This window comes from Brachyistius frenatus, unplaced genomic scaffold, assembly GCF_029030835.1.
Source record: "Brachyistius frenatus isolate BFR_SWC_R1_liver_20210118 unplaced genomic scaffold, ASM2903083v1 Contig_27, whole genome shotgun sequence".
NCBI classification, from domain to species: domain Eukaryota; kingdom Metazoa; phylum Chordata; class Actinopteri; family Embiotocidae; genus Brachyistius; species Brachyistius frenatus.
In genome coordinates this window covers 4,394,278-4,411,546 of record NW_027210626.1, presented here as the reverse complement: position 1 = coordinate 4,411,546, position 17,269 = coordinate 4,394,278, and the positions used below count along the sequence as shown (strand labels likewise).

At 38.9% G+C, this 17,269-nt stretch overlaps 1 protein-coding gene across 7 annotated transcripts in view; it reads left to right on the top strand.

Moving 5' to 3' along the window:
• Window positions 1–17,269, top strand: part of lrp1bb (low density lipoprotein receptor-related protein 1Bb) — a 254,702-nt gene that overhangs the window by 127,704 nt on the left and 109,729 nt on the right. For 5 of the 7 annotated variants that reach the window (XM_069698696.1, XM_069698691.1, XM_069698695.1 and 2 more), the window contains 8 exons: window positions 1,549–1,785; window positions 2,373–2,553; window positions 6,850–7,069; window positions 8,384–8,573; window positions 9,759–9,881; window positions 10,219–10,362; window positions 12,907–13,032; window positions 13,991–14,104. In XM_069698696.1, the coding sequence (XP_069554797.1) occupies window positions 1,549–1,785; window positions 2,373–2,553; window positions 6,850–7,069; window positions 8,384–8,573; window positions 9,759–9,881; window positions 10,219–10,362; window positions 12,907–13,032; window positions 13,991–14,104 (1,335 nt within the window). The remainder of the gene's footprint in view (window positions 1–1,548; window positions 1,786–2,372; window positions 2,554–6,849; window positions 7,070–8,383; window positions 8,574–9,758; window positions 9,882–10,218; window positions 10,363–12,906; window positions 13,033–13,990; window positions 14,105–17,269) is intronic. The other 2 variants (XM_069698693.1, XM_069698690.1) reach the window with 1 other exon arrangement.

Here is a 17,269-nt window from a genome sequence, read left to right as displayed (position 1 = left end):
CTACACAAAGCAGAAAGATAACTTTTCTACAAACTATTCTACACAGCAGCTGCTGGTGGTGGTCCTTGATCACCATCATCCAAGGTCTGAGTAAAGCCATAAACTGGGTACTTTTTGGCTTACTGTCTGCTTTTTTTTTTTTTTTTTTTCCCTCTGCTGTCCATCGTTTATTGTCAGCATCTTGAGATTTCACACAGCCAACGATTAGAAATTGCTCCACATCTCTGTAGTACAACTGGCAAAGGAACTTGTGTCATCAAGAGTTCTGCAATTACTATATTTGTATCTGCTCTAAAAACAAAACAAACAAAAAAAAAAGTATTTTAGCAAGCTTCCAATGAACCCCCGGGGGTACCAACCTCAAAGTTAAGAACTACTGCCCAAAAAGATTTTCACTGGTAAAGCTTTTTGCTCATACTCATTAAGAATCCTGATTTATCCCTGAAACGGATTTTCTGCATCGCTGCTCTTTTTGATATTGTCATGTGCCTGTAAAGGTCATGAGTCATATTAGCGCTGAGGGTGTTCCACCCATGCACAGCCTTAGACAGTCAGTGATAAAGACAACGGCTGATGAATACAAACCCATTTGAGAGTGACGTTCCGCTATCAACCTGCCGCGACCCGGATTGATTATTGCCATGATGAGGTTTTAAGTTTGTCTGCATTTGTTGGCTGTTCTGATCAATTGCTGGACATTGTGTAGTTGACAATAAAAGCAGAAGATCAAATTGATGACACAATTTGAGGGCCCACCACATTTCGATCGGGGTAACGAAGCATTGGGAGGCTTGGCGTGACACATTTGATTTATTCCCCCCTCATATATGTTCTGATGACACCAGCTATCTCTCTCTTGCTCGTGCTCTCCACCTCCCTAAGCATAATGAGATTTTGTGTTAAATGGTAGTCTTTTTTCATACAGCAGTCACAGTGGGGTTTGATATCTGGGTCTCTTGCAATGCTTAATTGTCTCCTGGGTAGTTGGTTTCTCCCTCACAAAATGATAAATTGAAGTGAGGCATGTGTGGTCCTCACCCCCAGCATCCCAGTCTCCTGGGTAGGGGCTGAGAGCGAGGAGAGGTCTGCTTCTCTCAATGGAAGCCCTCCTTCATTCCTCCTCTTTCCTCTCCAGAGGATCCCAAAGGGTTCGAGAACATACACTCCCCTGAGTGGCTGGCGGGCCGCCGAGGAGCTGCCTCAGCTTTCTAGGCCTTTCTGTTTGCCTTTCTATCCAGACACCATGCTATTTTAGATCAGAAATAGTGTTCATAGCCAAGGTAAGTATTGCGATTGTCTGTTTGCTCAAGCATTTTTCTCCTCTTACTCTAAAGGCACCCTTGTAGCAGGAGCGTGATTGAGGGTGGCGAGTATAGTCATTGGCACTGATTACTGGCTCCATTAAGGTGAATGGATGGCTCAGGCTCTGGCAACCATATAAGAACAATGTGGCCAATAAAAGGGTTTAATGCTAGGATCAGCATTGATGAATTAGGCCAATTAATTGACAATAACAGTAAAAAAGGCTCTGTCCATTCTTGCTTTTAGAGCCCAAAAACGATTTCTTCCTGTTCTACGGTAAGGGACGTCCCGGGGTCATCCGAGGCCTGGATATGAACATCAAATCCAGTGATGAGCACATGGTGCCAATTGAGGACCTGGTCAACCCGCGAGCCATTGACTACCATGCAGAACTGGGACACATCTACTTTGCAGACACCACCAGTTTTCTTATTGGGCGGCAAAAAATAGATGGAAACAGCAGAGAGACAATACTCAAAGATGGTAGGTCTAAATGTTTGTTTATACTAACTGTTGCATTTCAGCAACTATTTCCACAATCTTATGAGGGTTCCTCCTGTGAAATTGATGTAATGCTGTAGCCGTTTTGCTCATGTTTAATCTGCTCAACATACTTCAAATGTACTTTAAGAAAAAAAAAAAAAAGGTTTTAAAATTTGTTTTACTATTCTCGTTTAAGACTCTAGTCAGACAACACTTAGTTATTTATTATTTACGCAAATATAGTTTTCCTTATAATTTAGAATAATACAAAAAAGTGTTAAATAGATTTAATGTCACTAAATAACAACATAATTTCTTATCAATTAATGCCTTGTTGCCCACATAAATGTACAAAACATCAAAGGAAGTTACTGGATATCTGGACACAAATTATATTGATATTAACTGCATTATAATTGCATTTCTAATAAGTTTAAATACAGATACAAATATTGCCGTTTATAGAACCAATCAAAGTCATGATTCTGCATACACATTTTCTTAATACAGCCCTTGGAAAAGTTCAAATGAGATACAATTTGTATTCAGGGATTCTGTTGATTTCTGTGCTGCTAATTCTGTTGTAGAACTTGACAATGTCGAAGGAATCTCCGTGGACTGGATTGGGAATAATTTATATTGGACAAACGATGGATACAGGAAGACCATAAGCGTGGCCAGGCTGGAGAGAGCCTCCCAGACCAGGAAGACTCTGTTGGAAGGGAATATGTCACACCCCCGGGCCATCGTGGTTGATCCTCTTAACAGGTCAGGCAAGCAAAAAAAAAAAAAAAACACTGCCAGCAGCTAGTTGTTTCAAGTAAAAATGTTTACTTCTGTTGCAAGGGTACAGATACAAGTTTGGGCTTGAAATAATTAAATACAAACAGGCAGTCTTCAGTGATATATGAGAAAGGTTAAAAAACAATAGCAGAAGAAAAAACATGTTTACGCGTTGCAGTATTTTCCAATCTAATTTCTTTCAGCTCTGACAGTCAATGAAAAAAGTAATTATATTGCCACTCAAATCTATAAATCGGGTGTGGAGATTTTCTTACAGTAAAAAAATGTGGCACTTATGCTTTTGATTACCTCAAATTAACTCACTGGTGTGTTGCATAGAACTCAAAGTACCATCATATTGTGGATCTTGTTGCATCTTGGTTAAATTAGAATGATGAATGAAAGTACACACTGTTATTTCCAAGCAACCATGGTGTTTCCCCACAGTACTTTGGTGACACTTCATTTTCCCTGATAATGACTATTCATCAAGCCAATTTTATAATGAGTAAAGGTTGAGGCGGATCTTGAATGGATTTAGCAACAGGTTTGGATCGTGTGTTAGTTCTGCTGCTAAACTTTATGGGCATTAATTATGTATGGATTGGAAAATTTGACTCATTTCTCATGTAGCTGCATGGATGTATCTCGTTTTGTTTGTTTTTGTTTTTCATTAACTGCAATAGGCAAACGTCTGGTAAAATTGACAACCAGTAGTTAAACAACAACCCAAAAGTTATGATAACAATATTTTAGGGGTCTATTCAATTAAAATTGCATGGAAATCCTTAAATTGATGTAAATAAATATGCCATGCAGCATCAGATACCAGTTTTTAAAAACTTTCATCAATTTTTACAGCCAGATAAGCACAACCGATGTTGTCCATGAACCATAAAGAAAGAGGTGTGGCATTAGATGATTCATCCTATCCAGATTTCTAACGATATGTTTTGAGCTCTTTCACATCTTATCATAAATACATAAATTTTGGTCACAGTTAGGAAAAAACACTGGGCCATTTTGTCTATTGGTGTTGCTTTGCTTCAAATGTAAGTACCGGAAGTAATCTGTGTTAGCTGGCATTTACTGGGACTAAATGTGGGGAGCGTAGCCTACGACCACCGGGTAAACCCACATGGTTAAACTGAAAGAACATTTAGTGTTTCTCTGACACCCCCCCCCCTCCACCGCCCCCCACAGCCTTCTACAGATTGAAAATAAACAAGCAACTCTTCCACAACAACCAACTCGTTAACCACAATTAATCCATTAGATTATTCTGTGTAGTTTGCATAGATCCTCTCCTTAGCATTTCAGAGCAGATTCATATATAGAAGACCCTGCCAGCAGAGCTGGTAATTAACATACAGAGTTGATGCTGCAAAACTCAAATTCATTGAGTGTCTTATGGATCTTAAGGATTAACACTTTAAGGCTTAAATCGTATTAACACTCACCAAATCCATAGCAGTCAGAGATTAGTTTTCAAGCCTCAAGGGATTGTTCCAAACATTTTGCAATACACAGCTGTTTCACTGCAGTAGGCAGTGCACCAAACCAAAAACCAAAACGTATTCGTACCTCGTATCGATTTCTTTTCTTTCCCCTTATTTCTGACAATTTGGCTCTCTGTTCTCTATTGTGTCTCGTTCTCCAGCCTTACAATGATACTAATTCGAACATTAGTATAAAAGTCCTGTCTTATACAGTATGTCACAGTGGTGCAGAGTGGATATGGAATAAAATGGACATTTATTACAGTGATAAAAACACGCTGTTTGTAACCCCCCCACCCAAAAAAAAAAAGAAAAAGAAAAAAAAGAAATCAGTGTCATGCCATGTGTAAATAAAAAAAAAAAAAAACATGTGCAATGAGAGCACGGCCCTAAAGGTCCCATATTGGAAAAATTCAAGTTTTCAATTATTTTTTGATTATGAAGCAGGTCTAGGAGCTATAAATACTGAAGGTGTCAAAACACCCAGTCAACCAGAAATGCACACAGCTCACATTCAGCAACTGTGCTCTTTGGACAAGCAGTTTTGACTTGTGTAAGTTTGTGATGTCCAATCAGCAGAGCTCACTGTTGGAAGGAAACACAGTGTGGCCACTCTGTCGACGTAAACCTCAGATCAGAACAGAGGATCAGTGATGTCAAAGCGACTTAAAGACACAGAGACAAAACAGTCTGTTCTTGGTAGAGAAGACATAAGATGTCAAATTAAATTGAGATGGCTTTTGGTACTGAAAACCATTCAATTATATTCTTAGGGTTATCAAGCCTGAAAAAAACAGCGTAAAATATAACCAAAAACAGCATAAAATATGGGACCTTTAAACTTCTGAGACTAATGAGGAAAAATCATTCTGGCCTTTAAATCAAAGCTTCAGCCCTGACATATACTGTAGCAGCAGTGTTGGGGTGGCAACATATCATGTTATTTTTTGTATAAGGATTAAAAAGTTTTATTCCAACCTTCCCACTGACAGCACAAATGATTAGAAGAGCAAGTTTTGGGCTTCTGAGTGTGCATTCAGCCTGAACCTGACAGTCCTTTGATTTCTATCTTCCTTGCTGAAAGGGTCTTTTCAGGTGAAATGGATGCACCTCTCCAGATGATTTCGTGACTGCATTTTCAAGACCTTATTTTCTGCTTTGTTTGCCACCTCCAGTCTGTGTCTGTTGACATGATAAAGACTGCTAGTGTCAACTTAATAGTGTCACACCTTTCTTAATGTCATACATGTATTCACAACATCTGGTGAGCTAGGTTTACCTTTCCATGTGACGATCATCACTTATTGTCACAATTTACATCTCATATATTTAATGTAAGGTCATGTATAGTCCCTCTGAACATAGAATGAGGATTGCATTAAAATAAAACGTCTAAGGTGATGTTTTTAAATGTCTTGGTTTTTTTTACAGCCAACAATCCATAACTTAAAGATATTGAGATCATTGAGGAGTAAGAAAACACAAATATAGTCACGTTTTATAAGCTGCAACCTCAAACATTTTTTTGCCATTTTCCTACAAAATTACTTTAATGATTATTTTTTGTATCAACTCATCATTGCAGTTTTAAAGGAAACTTTGGAACAAGGATAAACATCTGTTATGATATTAAGTCTTTATTCAGATCAGTGGGTGTAGCATTAGCATTCTTGTTATGTCACACTGCAACTCATTGGTGTCCATCTCATATGGTGTCTGTGTATGTGTAGCTGTATGTAGGCATATGTTTGCACTCGTGTGAGTGTGAAGCGAGTGTGGTGTGAATAATTCATGGGGTCATAAAGATGACTTCGAGACAGAGCGAGTTTTCATTCACCTCCATATCCCATTCTGTTTCGTCTTCCCTTAGCCAGACCGCTATCATTGATGAATTACGGGGGGGCACATGGCTCAGTCAGCAACACTCAAACGGAACAAATCCCTCAGGCTTGGCTACAACAGAAAATATCGCGTCAAATCGTTGACCCAATCATGTTTCAGATACCACGGGCCCACAGAGAGTTTCGGTCTCGGCACACGCAAGATAGACTGAACGCTTGTTTTTGGTGGGGAATATGAGACACCTAACTTTGCCTTGATGTGCAGTCAAGCGAATCTTTACCTTGATAAGCCTGATTAGTTTCTTAGGCTACAATGCACATTCCTTTGACAAGGATGTTGTCAAACCTTGGGTGTCTGCTTATTTTTTTTACATATGGGAAATCCGGATTGCGGTTTATTTCTACTTCAGTTGGGAACACTCTTTGTGTGGTGGTAAAGCCAGTCTTTTGAACCAAGGCTTATTTGTCAGTACAGGTTGTGTTTCTCTATAATGTTTGCTGTATGACTTAAAGCAGTGTATGAAACACTCGGCATGAGAGCACGCTCATCCCTTCCGGTGGGGATCCAGAACAAAGCTCACGCGACACATTTCACCGTGATGTGGAATAGTTAATTTGCAGAAACGCTAAGAGCAACATGCTGTTACATGTGTGTCGATTGATAAGAAATGACAGAAGGTGGAAGGTGGTAGAGGGAGCAGCAAGCACAACCATTTAACACCAGCGTGACAGGAAGTAAGGGCAGAGATGAATGAGGATCAGACGGCTAAACTGAACCGCCGTAGTTTGAAGGTGAGATTTGATCAGTGTTGGTTTGGAGTAGTTTATGATCTACTGATAATGCTGCATGAGCCACCTTATCTAATACAGTGACTCAGGTTAGTATATTAGTGCAATAATTGCTGTGTTTATATTGTATTTGTGTCTCTCCTGTTTGATAGCTGGATGTACTGGACAGACTGGGAAGAGGATGAGGTCAATGACAGCATAGGGCGGATAGAAAAAGCCTGGATGGATGGATCCAACCGCCGCATTTTTGTCACGTCCAACATGCTGTGGCCCAACGGTCTGACACTGGACCACAGCACCAGCACCATGTACTGGTGTGATGCCTACTATGATCACATTGAGAAAATTCACCTGAACGGCACAGGAAGAATGGTAAGTTTTGACAGGTGGCAAATTATCACACATAATGAGGCAAACTTATCTGTAGGAGTCAGTTTATGTGTCATTCAGTAGTCATTTGAGAGTTGGTCAGCTTGTGAGATTTTAATATAAGTGGAATTTAAGATCTCCATAGAATATACAACTCAGAATAATCATGTCTATTTTAATCTAAGTAACACAGTTGTGTACTTACAGATATTAAGTATTTTGTACTGCAAAACTTACATCTCATGTAAGATTTGAAAAAAAAAAAATCAACAGTCATGTTTTGGTTAAATATGCATTTCCAAGTTTTTCTCATATTCTCTCTAAGTGTTAGAATTCAGTTAATTGTACATTATATTGTTGCCATGTTCAGTTAATAGTCAGAGAACGTTTACATTTTCTTTTAATTTTCTTTTAAACAAGTAATAAACAGATACGATTTATTTTTATTGGGAACCCGGCCAATAACGAAGTTACATATCAGGAGCTTGTTGATTAGATACAAACAATAAAGTACAAACAAGACATTACAAGTGTTAGAAAGTAATAACTAATGCCCACACATCACAGAATAAGATACATGTACACAGAAAATGTAATGAATGAAATTTACGTTGTAGCAAAAAACTTTAAGAAAAAAAAAAACTGCAGTAAGTTTTTCTTTGAAACTGGATACAGAGATGAGAGAGGTTAAATTGAGTCTCGCCTGCAGGTCATAATAAGACCAATGGTCATAATACAATAGACTCCTTTTTCCAGTCTCAGTCCACACAGGTGGCACCTCTCAGCCTATTGTTGAGCTAAGATTGTAGGTATTTTGTACAAATACAAATTTAAAACCTCATTAACTGTGAATTAAAATAATATCCATCTTAAGTGTGAGATCAGTGTTGAAAAACAGGGCTCAAACCTGCTTTTATATATTTTTACTAGTAATCATGCTAATCTGCAAAGCACTGAGAAGATTTCAAACTTCAAAATTCCGACAACAACTGCCAGCAAGACATCCCTTCATCCCCAACTGCACCTGTCAACTGTAGTTGTACCGGCATATTAAGTTAATGAATTATTTGCAAATGCTATTTAATCAATGCCACGATTCTAGAAAACATTATTATAAGCAGACAGCTCTGTGAGGATACATTTGTGCAAAGAAATCGAATCACATTCATCATATACTGTGATCAAATAATTTCTAAGCCCATATTCAAACAGCTCAACCCCTATTTGAGATGATTAATTTTTCTGTTGTTGATGGTTTCTCTCCGTGGCTCTCCTAATCTTTTGATTATACTGCATGCTTGCTGTTTGCTGTTGCAGGTGGTGTACAGCGGAAAAGAGTTGAACCACCCATTTGGAATATCTCATTATCGCAATTTCATCTTTTGGACGGAGTACATGAATGCTTCAGTATTCCAGCTGGACTTGTCCACGGGCGATGTCACTCTGCTGCGGAGTGAGAGACCACCACTATTTGGCCTGCGCGTCTATGATGCACAGACTCAGCAAGGTTGGCTGCTTTCCCTTCATTTAGTCCTTATCTAGTGCTGCTGAACCATGACTTCCCTAATACAGAAAGTGTCTGTTTTGCACTGCAACCTCCAGCATTTGTATCCCCTTACCCCTATCCCGAATAGAGAGCACTTTATATGCTTTCTACACCAGAGAGTTATGTATATGCCTACTGGTCTTAAATTTAATGGTGTAAACCAGTGCATTGATCAGCAGTGACAGTGGCTTTCAAATCACTCCGAGCTCTGCTTTTCGAAGTTAAATAAGGTGACCATGGTTTGGAGAGATCTGCTCACTTCTGTAACAAATTATGATGGATTCATGGTGTTAGGATGCTGAAAAGAGCAGATAGGAGAGGCATCTGATATGCCTGTCAGCAGAGAACTGGTGTGACCCTATAACAGGCATGTAAAAACAGTGTTCAGACAGACGCTCCATAGTCAAGGGATCTTATTGCTGTTGCTGAAAAGGTATACATTTTATTTTACACATTCCAAGGACAAGGTTTTAAAAGTGTGGCATGAGTTTTTTGCATTTCCAAAACAAGGTTTTTTTTTTACACAAGAACATTAAGATTGTGTATTTTCAGGAGAAAATTCCAGGCATATGACGCTAATAAATTGTTACATACTTTCTGCACAGCCTCTTTCACACTGCAGATACTTTTCTGGACATTTCTCTTTTGTTCATGTCACTGAATAGATGAATTGGCTGTCCGGTACTCTGAGTTTTACTGATTGGCTCTTACAAAACCAAAAGCTTTATCTCATTGGTTCAGGCACTGCCTTTGGGCTATGTGCTAAATGAAAGTGACAAAGGTGTGTAATGCCTTAACTTCATATGTGACTTTTTTCCATTGGAGAATGTCAGCTTTGTCCAGAGAGACAAATTATTCCACACAGACTGATAAAAATGTCAAATGTCTTTCACCCACAGTGTTCCCAATAATTCACTAGACGTGTGGTTATAGATCACATGTCATGCACCGGGCATGTCTCTCCAAAGCAGGAAATTAGTTTTGTATCGATGAGATGATTTATTTTGCAGAATTTGAAATGACTGAACCTCTTTGATGTTTCCTGAACATGTGGGAAAGTAGACAAAACAACAAACAGTCTGGGCTTAGAAAATGTAGCTTTAAATGAGCTAGACACCTCACTGTATTTGGTATTTCTTTCCCCAGGTGACAACGCATGTAGTGTGAATTATGGCGGCTGTGGTACCCTCTGCCTTGCCATCCCAGGAGGCAGAGTGTGTGCCTGCGCTGACAACCAGGTTCTGGAGAAGAACAATGTCACCTGTGCAGGTAGGAGGACATAATGAATCAGACGGAACAAGAGGCCTAGGATCATCTTTGTCCCAGTATACTCTAATCCTGGCTTCATCCTATGGGAGAAAGATCAAATAATAACCTTATCTTTTCACATGCAAATCTGCTAATAAACAAATAAATACAGGAAGGAAATGATCCCAAAGGTTTCCAGAAATATAAACCAAGTCCCAGTTCTTTCACATTGGGTCACGACACATTATTAACATGTTTTTTGGGCTATTATTGCTGTGCCAATAATTTCACCTAAACACCATTTTTCATTGAAGGTACGCCATTCAATTTGAATTTGTCTCACCACTGTTTCTCCCAGAAGGCTCCAGCGGTGGTTTAGAGCCAGAGCGATGTAAAAGTGATGAGTTCCAGTGCCACAATTATCGCTGCATACGGGCCTTGTGGAAGTGTGACGGAGACGATGATTGTCTGGATGGAAGCGACGAGGAGAGCCACAGCTGCTGTGAGCATCTTAAAATTAGTCTGCAGGAAACACACCGCATGCTAGTGTAAATATACAATACGTCACATAGAGGCCGTAACATGTGAATACGCTTACATGCACAGCACCACACCAAGCAAGAAAAAGCCTGTGCTTTTTAAGGATAATTCGCTCTTGCTGTCAGCTCCTACGTTCCTAAATGTCACTGTAGGAAAGCTGTAAAGTGTTCTTCCTCTACATTGCTGTCTACCGTTTTGCTCTCGCTGTAGTGACTTTGCTCTTTAAGAAATCACTTGGATAAACATGATCTTAGATGCATGCATGCTGCGTTGTTTTTTTTTTTTTTTTAGAAAGCTGTAGCAGCAAAGTACCATAATGTAATCATCTGCCAGGATGATCAGAATTGAAAAATCAATTATCTGCTCTGCTGGGATGTCTTATACTTAATAATCATCAAATGTGGTTTCTTTTAGTGGGCGCTGAGTCTTGAGCATTTGTTCGAGCAGGCTGAGCAACATTACAATTTAAATACAGAAAGTAATTCCACATGCTTCAGGGAATTGGTTGGTCTCTTGGGGCCATAAGAGTAATTTTCCTTCATACAAATACAACCTGTTAAATCAAAATTAGGTTTACATGATGGAAGCAGTGATGATTACAGAACTCATTTTACTCAAAAACTGGTCTTAGCTTTGTACTTTCTTGTCGTATCTGACATTGAGATATTGATACATTAGATCCCAACCAAACTCCTCTGCCACTGTCTTAGTAGTGTCAATTATAGTACAATATGCAGAGCAATTTGCTTGTTCATTTAGTATAATGTATGAGTGGTGAGGCTTAATGCATTTTAATAGTCAATGTATGATAAAAGGACAAAGCTGAAAAGAAGGAGTTTGGCTGCTACTTCCACTGAAGTGACTTTCATAAAGTAAAACTATAAAGACATTTTTACAAAACAAAAATCAAGGCCATGAAAGCACACAAAAATATTGAGATCATTCTGAAAATGTTAAGGAGACTTCATTAGTCTCAATTAAAGGACAAACCACCAAGGAGAAACGTGAGTGAGATTGTAAACGCACTAAAATATCATTGCCTTTTATAGTTTCTAATATGGTTTGCTGGTGTATCAGCACAAGATTGGTAACCTAATTCTCCGTGTGAATATATGGGTCTGGGTATGCTTCACAGGGAATCGTTTGCAGTCGTTGCATCCTACTGGGCGTAGACCTCGGGTTAATTTTAAACCTACAAGAGTAGCTTTAACCAATCGGTATGCACCGAAACATTTAGAAAACAACGCTTGACCTTAACGTCATCGCAATGAGCCACTGACACTGGTCGCTGATTGGCCTGCCCTTTAGAGTGGCTGAGCTCACACTAACGCGCACAGAGTTTCCAGAATGTAATCACAGTGAAAACTGAAGCTGTGAGCAAAAGTCTAGTGGAGCCAGTCTACAAGATTAGTTGGCTTGTGACCTTAATGAAGTCCCACTAAGAAGCTGTAAATATACGCTGTGAACATGCACCTATTTCCACATAGGACTGATAAAGTGATTTATACTTTAAATGTATTATTGACAATATTAATAATAAGATGTAGTGAAGCATTAAGAGGCCTGACACAATCCTCAGAAAAAAAAAAAAGGGTGTCCCATTGATTGGATGTTACTTTGTAGAAGTGGGTGTCACCATAAATACAATGACAATATTAAAATTCTGCATATTTGGGTCCATTTCCAGGCGCAGTAGGGTCCCAGTTTTGAATGACCTACTGTCTGTTAGACTTTCATTTTGTTGTGATTACCTCCACTGGGAAATTAAACTTAAAAAAGGTCTACCCTGTAGTTATCAGGTACCTGGCCTTTCTCTCACCCTTTTCAAAGATGAGTTAACACAGAAAATATGTCAGGGTTCAATATACATTGTCATGTACTTGGCCCTTTTTTCACCCATTTTAAAGACTATGTAATGTTAGTAGCAACAACGTCTTGCACTAAGTTACGTCCATGCAGCAACACACCCCTACAATAACAATATGGTGTAACCCTGATCATCACTTTCACTGTCAAAATGACTAAGTTGCAGGTGGCAGGGTATATCATGAGTAACTTCATTACAGACCAAAATAAATGGGCCGTTATTTTGTTTGTGTGGCATCTGCATTTTGTAATCTGGCAAAAATTGTTAATGTGGTGAAAGACACAACGCTATGTAACACTGCTGCACAACAGTAAGTAGACAATGTTTCCTTTGTGCCAACAACTCTATTAGAGTAAATTATTGCATCACATCAGTTTCAGGAGCATTCTTCTGTTTAACTTTTCTCATTTCATGTAAAAAAATTTACCTAATCAGTGTAATAGTTTTGTTCAAGGGTGTCACATTTTTGAATTTATATATACCCACTATTAAAGGATTTGGATTAAGATTGAGGCAAGAAATAAACAATAAAAAAAAAGGGTCACCACTCAAAACATTTGTTGTCATTCCTTCAATATTATTACCTTTTAGCCCTGTTTATTTACATTGTTGACTTTTTACTCTTTGAACTTTGTGCAGACAACCACACCTGTCCTGCTGATCAGTTTAAATGCAGCAACAATCGCTGCATTCCTAAAAGATGGCTTTGTGATGGAACAAATGACTGTGGTAACAATGAGGATGAGGCCAACACGACATGTTCAGGTATGGACCGTACCACGTTTAGGTTTGACTTCAGTGTAGTTTTGGCTGCAGTTTTATCATTTCATGATTCTATCACCTAAGTATGGAACATACTGTAGTAGTCATCTGTCATCTTTGACTGCCTCTGCACACTTAATGATTGATTTTCAATCATTTGCCTCAGAACATATATAATTTCTTTAATGAAGTCAATTTTTTGACATAATGTTGTTGTAGACCTAACTATTGTTCAGAAGACTAATGTTTTTTTTAAATTGATTTTGAAGCTTACGAAACTACAGTATATAGACTCTAAGAATTAACGATCAAGCAGCTCTCCACTTTATTAAGTTAGTCGTAAAACATATTTGTTTGATAGCTTTTGATCTATATTTTTGTTTTCCTTCAGATGTGCTGTCTGTATACGACTTGAACAAAGGTGTCAGGTTTTTTTTTTCGAGGGAGCCTTCACTGTTATAATGTGAGGCTCTTGAGTACTTTTGGTACATTGCAATCAATTTCATTGTGTGAGAGCACTCTATAGTATCAAAGAGTTGTAGCCACTATAGAGGCAACTATCTGTCAGGAACACTTAAAGTAAATCACATTGCCTCCCATGTCCTCAGTGGTGCCTCTCAGGAGCTTTTTATCCTTAGAGGATCAATCAATGAGCATTAGCCAGAGGGTGATGAATGTTCCTTCATCGGCTGATTGACATGAATATCTCACATCAGCAAGACATCACTCGTGTGCTGTCATGTGCATGAACACCAGCATGTAACTGACGGCCCATCAAACAACAGCACATTTTCCATGGCCGTCAGACTCGTTGCTCTCCTGTGTGATTGAGTGATAAAGAGTTTGCGCTGGCTGGACATTGACATCCTGGTGATCTAGTGATCATTAGAGTTGTTGCTCACATTCTGCTTTGACTTACGCAGGTGTGATTGAATTAAGTGGCTCCTTTCTTCTTTCTCAGCCCAGCCCTGTCAAGCCGACCAGTTCTCATGCCAAAACGGACGATGTATACCTCAAAGCTGGAGCTGTGACCGGGAGAACGACTGTGGGGATATGTCAGATGAAATATCATGCAGTGAGTCACACAATCACTGTTAACCACAAGCCATTCAAATGTCATTCTGTGTGTATGTGGCTGTCTGTGTTCACTCTGTTTGGTCAAGATAACAGCATAGAACAACTTAATGCATGAATGTAAGACAAACAGGGGTGTCTAGAGGAATCTGTAACAATATATGTCTCACAGTTGATAATGGTATGTCCTAGTTGGGTATATTTAAAGCTACAGTGAGTGTGATGTTTTTTCTGTACCTTAAAAATGTGTGAGGGCTATAAAATTACACTGCTGATTGAACGATACAGCATGCAGACTATGAAAATAATTGGATATATTTATTTTTATTTGGGGCTGATAAAACGGAGGCTCAGGTGACATCAGCTAGTTGCCTAGTGGTGTAGGCTAGGGCAGCCTCCAAGACACACCATATGTAGATGTATGAAAGACATAACACACACCGGTATGTCAGGACATTACATTAAGTCAAGGCAAAGGATTTTGTTTTAGTCAACCAATGGTGTGTCTTGAGGGATGGCAATGTCTGCTGGTTGGTTGATCGGGTCGATACTTTCATCTGGATGAAATGTTCCAACAGCTTTGGGATGGAGTGGCATGAAATGTGTTTTAGATATTCTTGCTCCCTTGTGGATGGTATTGGTGATCCCATGCCTATTCCAATATTCATAGTCTCCAAATGATGAAGTCAATCTATCCCCAAATAATGATTTACGTATAATAACTGTATGATACCATAACTTTCCCCATAATTGGGGCAATAATTGGGTAGTTACAGGGAACCCAAGTACCACGGTGTCATAGTTCAGGTTGTTTGCACCGAATGTTTTCCCCAGATGCCTTGGAACATTACAATAGAAATCGCTGTTGACAGTCTGACCCTGGGAGACAAATTCACAGTGCAAAACCCTACAAATGTCAAAGAAAACCCACCATGATGAATACCTGACCTGATATGCGTTTTTCATCTCATTACTTCATTGCCAAAGGATTTCTGAAAAATGTCAAGGGATTTTGTCATCAATTTCCCAAGTTTGACACAAAATTTGGTGTGCGCTTTCTGCTATAGTACGTAGTGAAAATGCAAATGCACAAAGTCCATTGTCACAAAAACTTGTATTGCACAGGTGCTGATGTTGATCCAGCAATGTAACTTGGAATATTTACTCACCGAAGTTATTGCTTCCACCTGCTCAATGCACATAACTGTACTGTGCTCTGTTTGTGCTTATATTGTGCTTGTACCAAGGCCAATAAGTAAAAAGGTTGCGCAACTTGGTTGCTACTTATACTTGTAGTTGAATGTACCTTGGGCTCCTATTTAGAGCAACTGTTAAACTAATAGAAGGTACTGATGTGTCTTGATAGATGATTTGACAAAAACCTACCAGTCAATCTAAAACTGTTTCCGTGGTTATTTTGAAACAAAGTATTGAGAAACTTAAGAAAACATCTAATAGTGTAGTCCTTGCTAGGCACTGAGGCACTAAGCTACTCACAGCTGCTTATCATTTTTTGTGACTTGTTGAATATTTTGTCTCTTTCGCATGCATTACTTTATTCATTTGAGTTTTATGACTGAATTATTGATGCTGTGTTCTTTGGACCAAGAACTAGACATGTCCTCACGGATGGCAGCAGCTTAGAGGGGTGGTGCTGAGTAAACTGCATACTTTTGTACAGTGGTTCACTGTTCTTAAGTCGTGTCTCAGTAGTATTATACAATCTGTCAGCTTCACTTAGTAAAAGTTGCAGTCTGTGTTGTGGATTAATCTTGGAAAACATAAATGGAAAAAAAAATACATGACTTGCCATGATTGCCTGAGCTTTTTAGAATTCTTTGAAGACGTATTTAACCTTTTATTATGCAAGGGAAAGAGTGTTTGGGGCTGCAAAATATGTTTTCAGCAGTGAAGTTAAAGTGGATGACTTACCAGCATACATTTAAAAGATGGGGGTAAAGGTTTTAAGATTCCCTTTAATCACTATTTGCATTAAATCAGCCTTTAACTGTGATTGATGTTTGCCAAATGCTGCTCTGTGCTGTATCGCCTCAGCCTCCCTTTGTGTGTCCTAAGCTGCTTCAATACGCAGTCACAAACAACCAGGGTGTAAGCAGTAATTAAAGTTCATGCTTGGCTTCATTCAATCATAATCAAGCTGTGCAGCAAAACATATTCTCTCACACACTGTTGTTTGAGATTCCTCGGGCTTTACTTCTCTGTAGGTACTCTAGCATGCAGCTCTGGCAGCTCACTTAGCTTCAGTGGAGCTACTGTGGGTTTTGGAACACCTGAAGCTCAGCGGTGGCCGCCTTAGAGATTGATACTAATTTGGATTTTGTTTGTCAGTAGTTTAGTACTTGTCACACAGTGTCTTCTATTGGGCTCTATGTTTAGTTGAAGCCATCATTATTTATGGATGCCGGTGTTTCATTTTTAGCAACAGTCACTGTTTACTTGAAACCTTCATTATTTATGCATGTTCTTGCTTCATTTTTTAAGAATGCTAAATTCCAGCAAGTCATGTGCTGTCAGTGAGACCGAACACATTTGAAGGAAATATACTGTCAAAGACACTTGTGTGATAAAGATATAATATGTCTCCTCCACAGTGCCTAAGGTATTCCAGACAGTAGCAGCAGATGCCAACAAATCAATTCAAATGTAGACTTGCATTTCATACTGAAGTCAATAACGCTTCAGGCACCCAGTATATACAGTATCTCAAAATCGGAAACAAGACGGGTATCTGATGGGAATACTAATGTCGATTCTGACAAAGTCATCAGTCCACAAAATGCAGTCAGATCTGTATTCCTATACTTACTGCAATACTGGTAAAGAATATTGATGTTTTAATGTAGACCAGAATAGTTTATGAGCTCATGAGATATTGGGTGACTACAGATGTGGAAATGACTAAATGTTTACAATATATACATATAAACATATTCTGTATCATCTGCCTTACAATGAAAATCATCAACCATGACGTGGCCACTGGGTTGCTGCTGTCTGTGGGAAGATTGCGTTTTGTTTCAGGGCCAAGCATGTTTTTAAATCTATAGTTTTGTGATTGGAGACATTGATCAAAAGATAAAATGTGGAAACATAACTTACTGTGAATAAAACATTACTGTTCAAAGTTCCCTTTAGTATGAGTCAT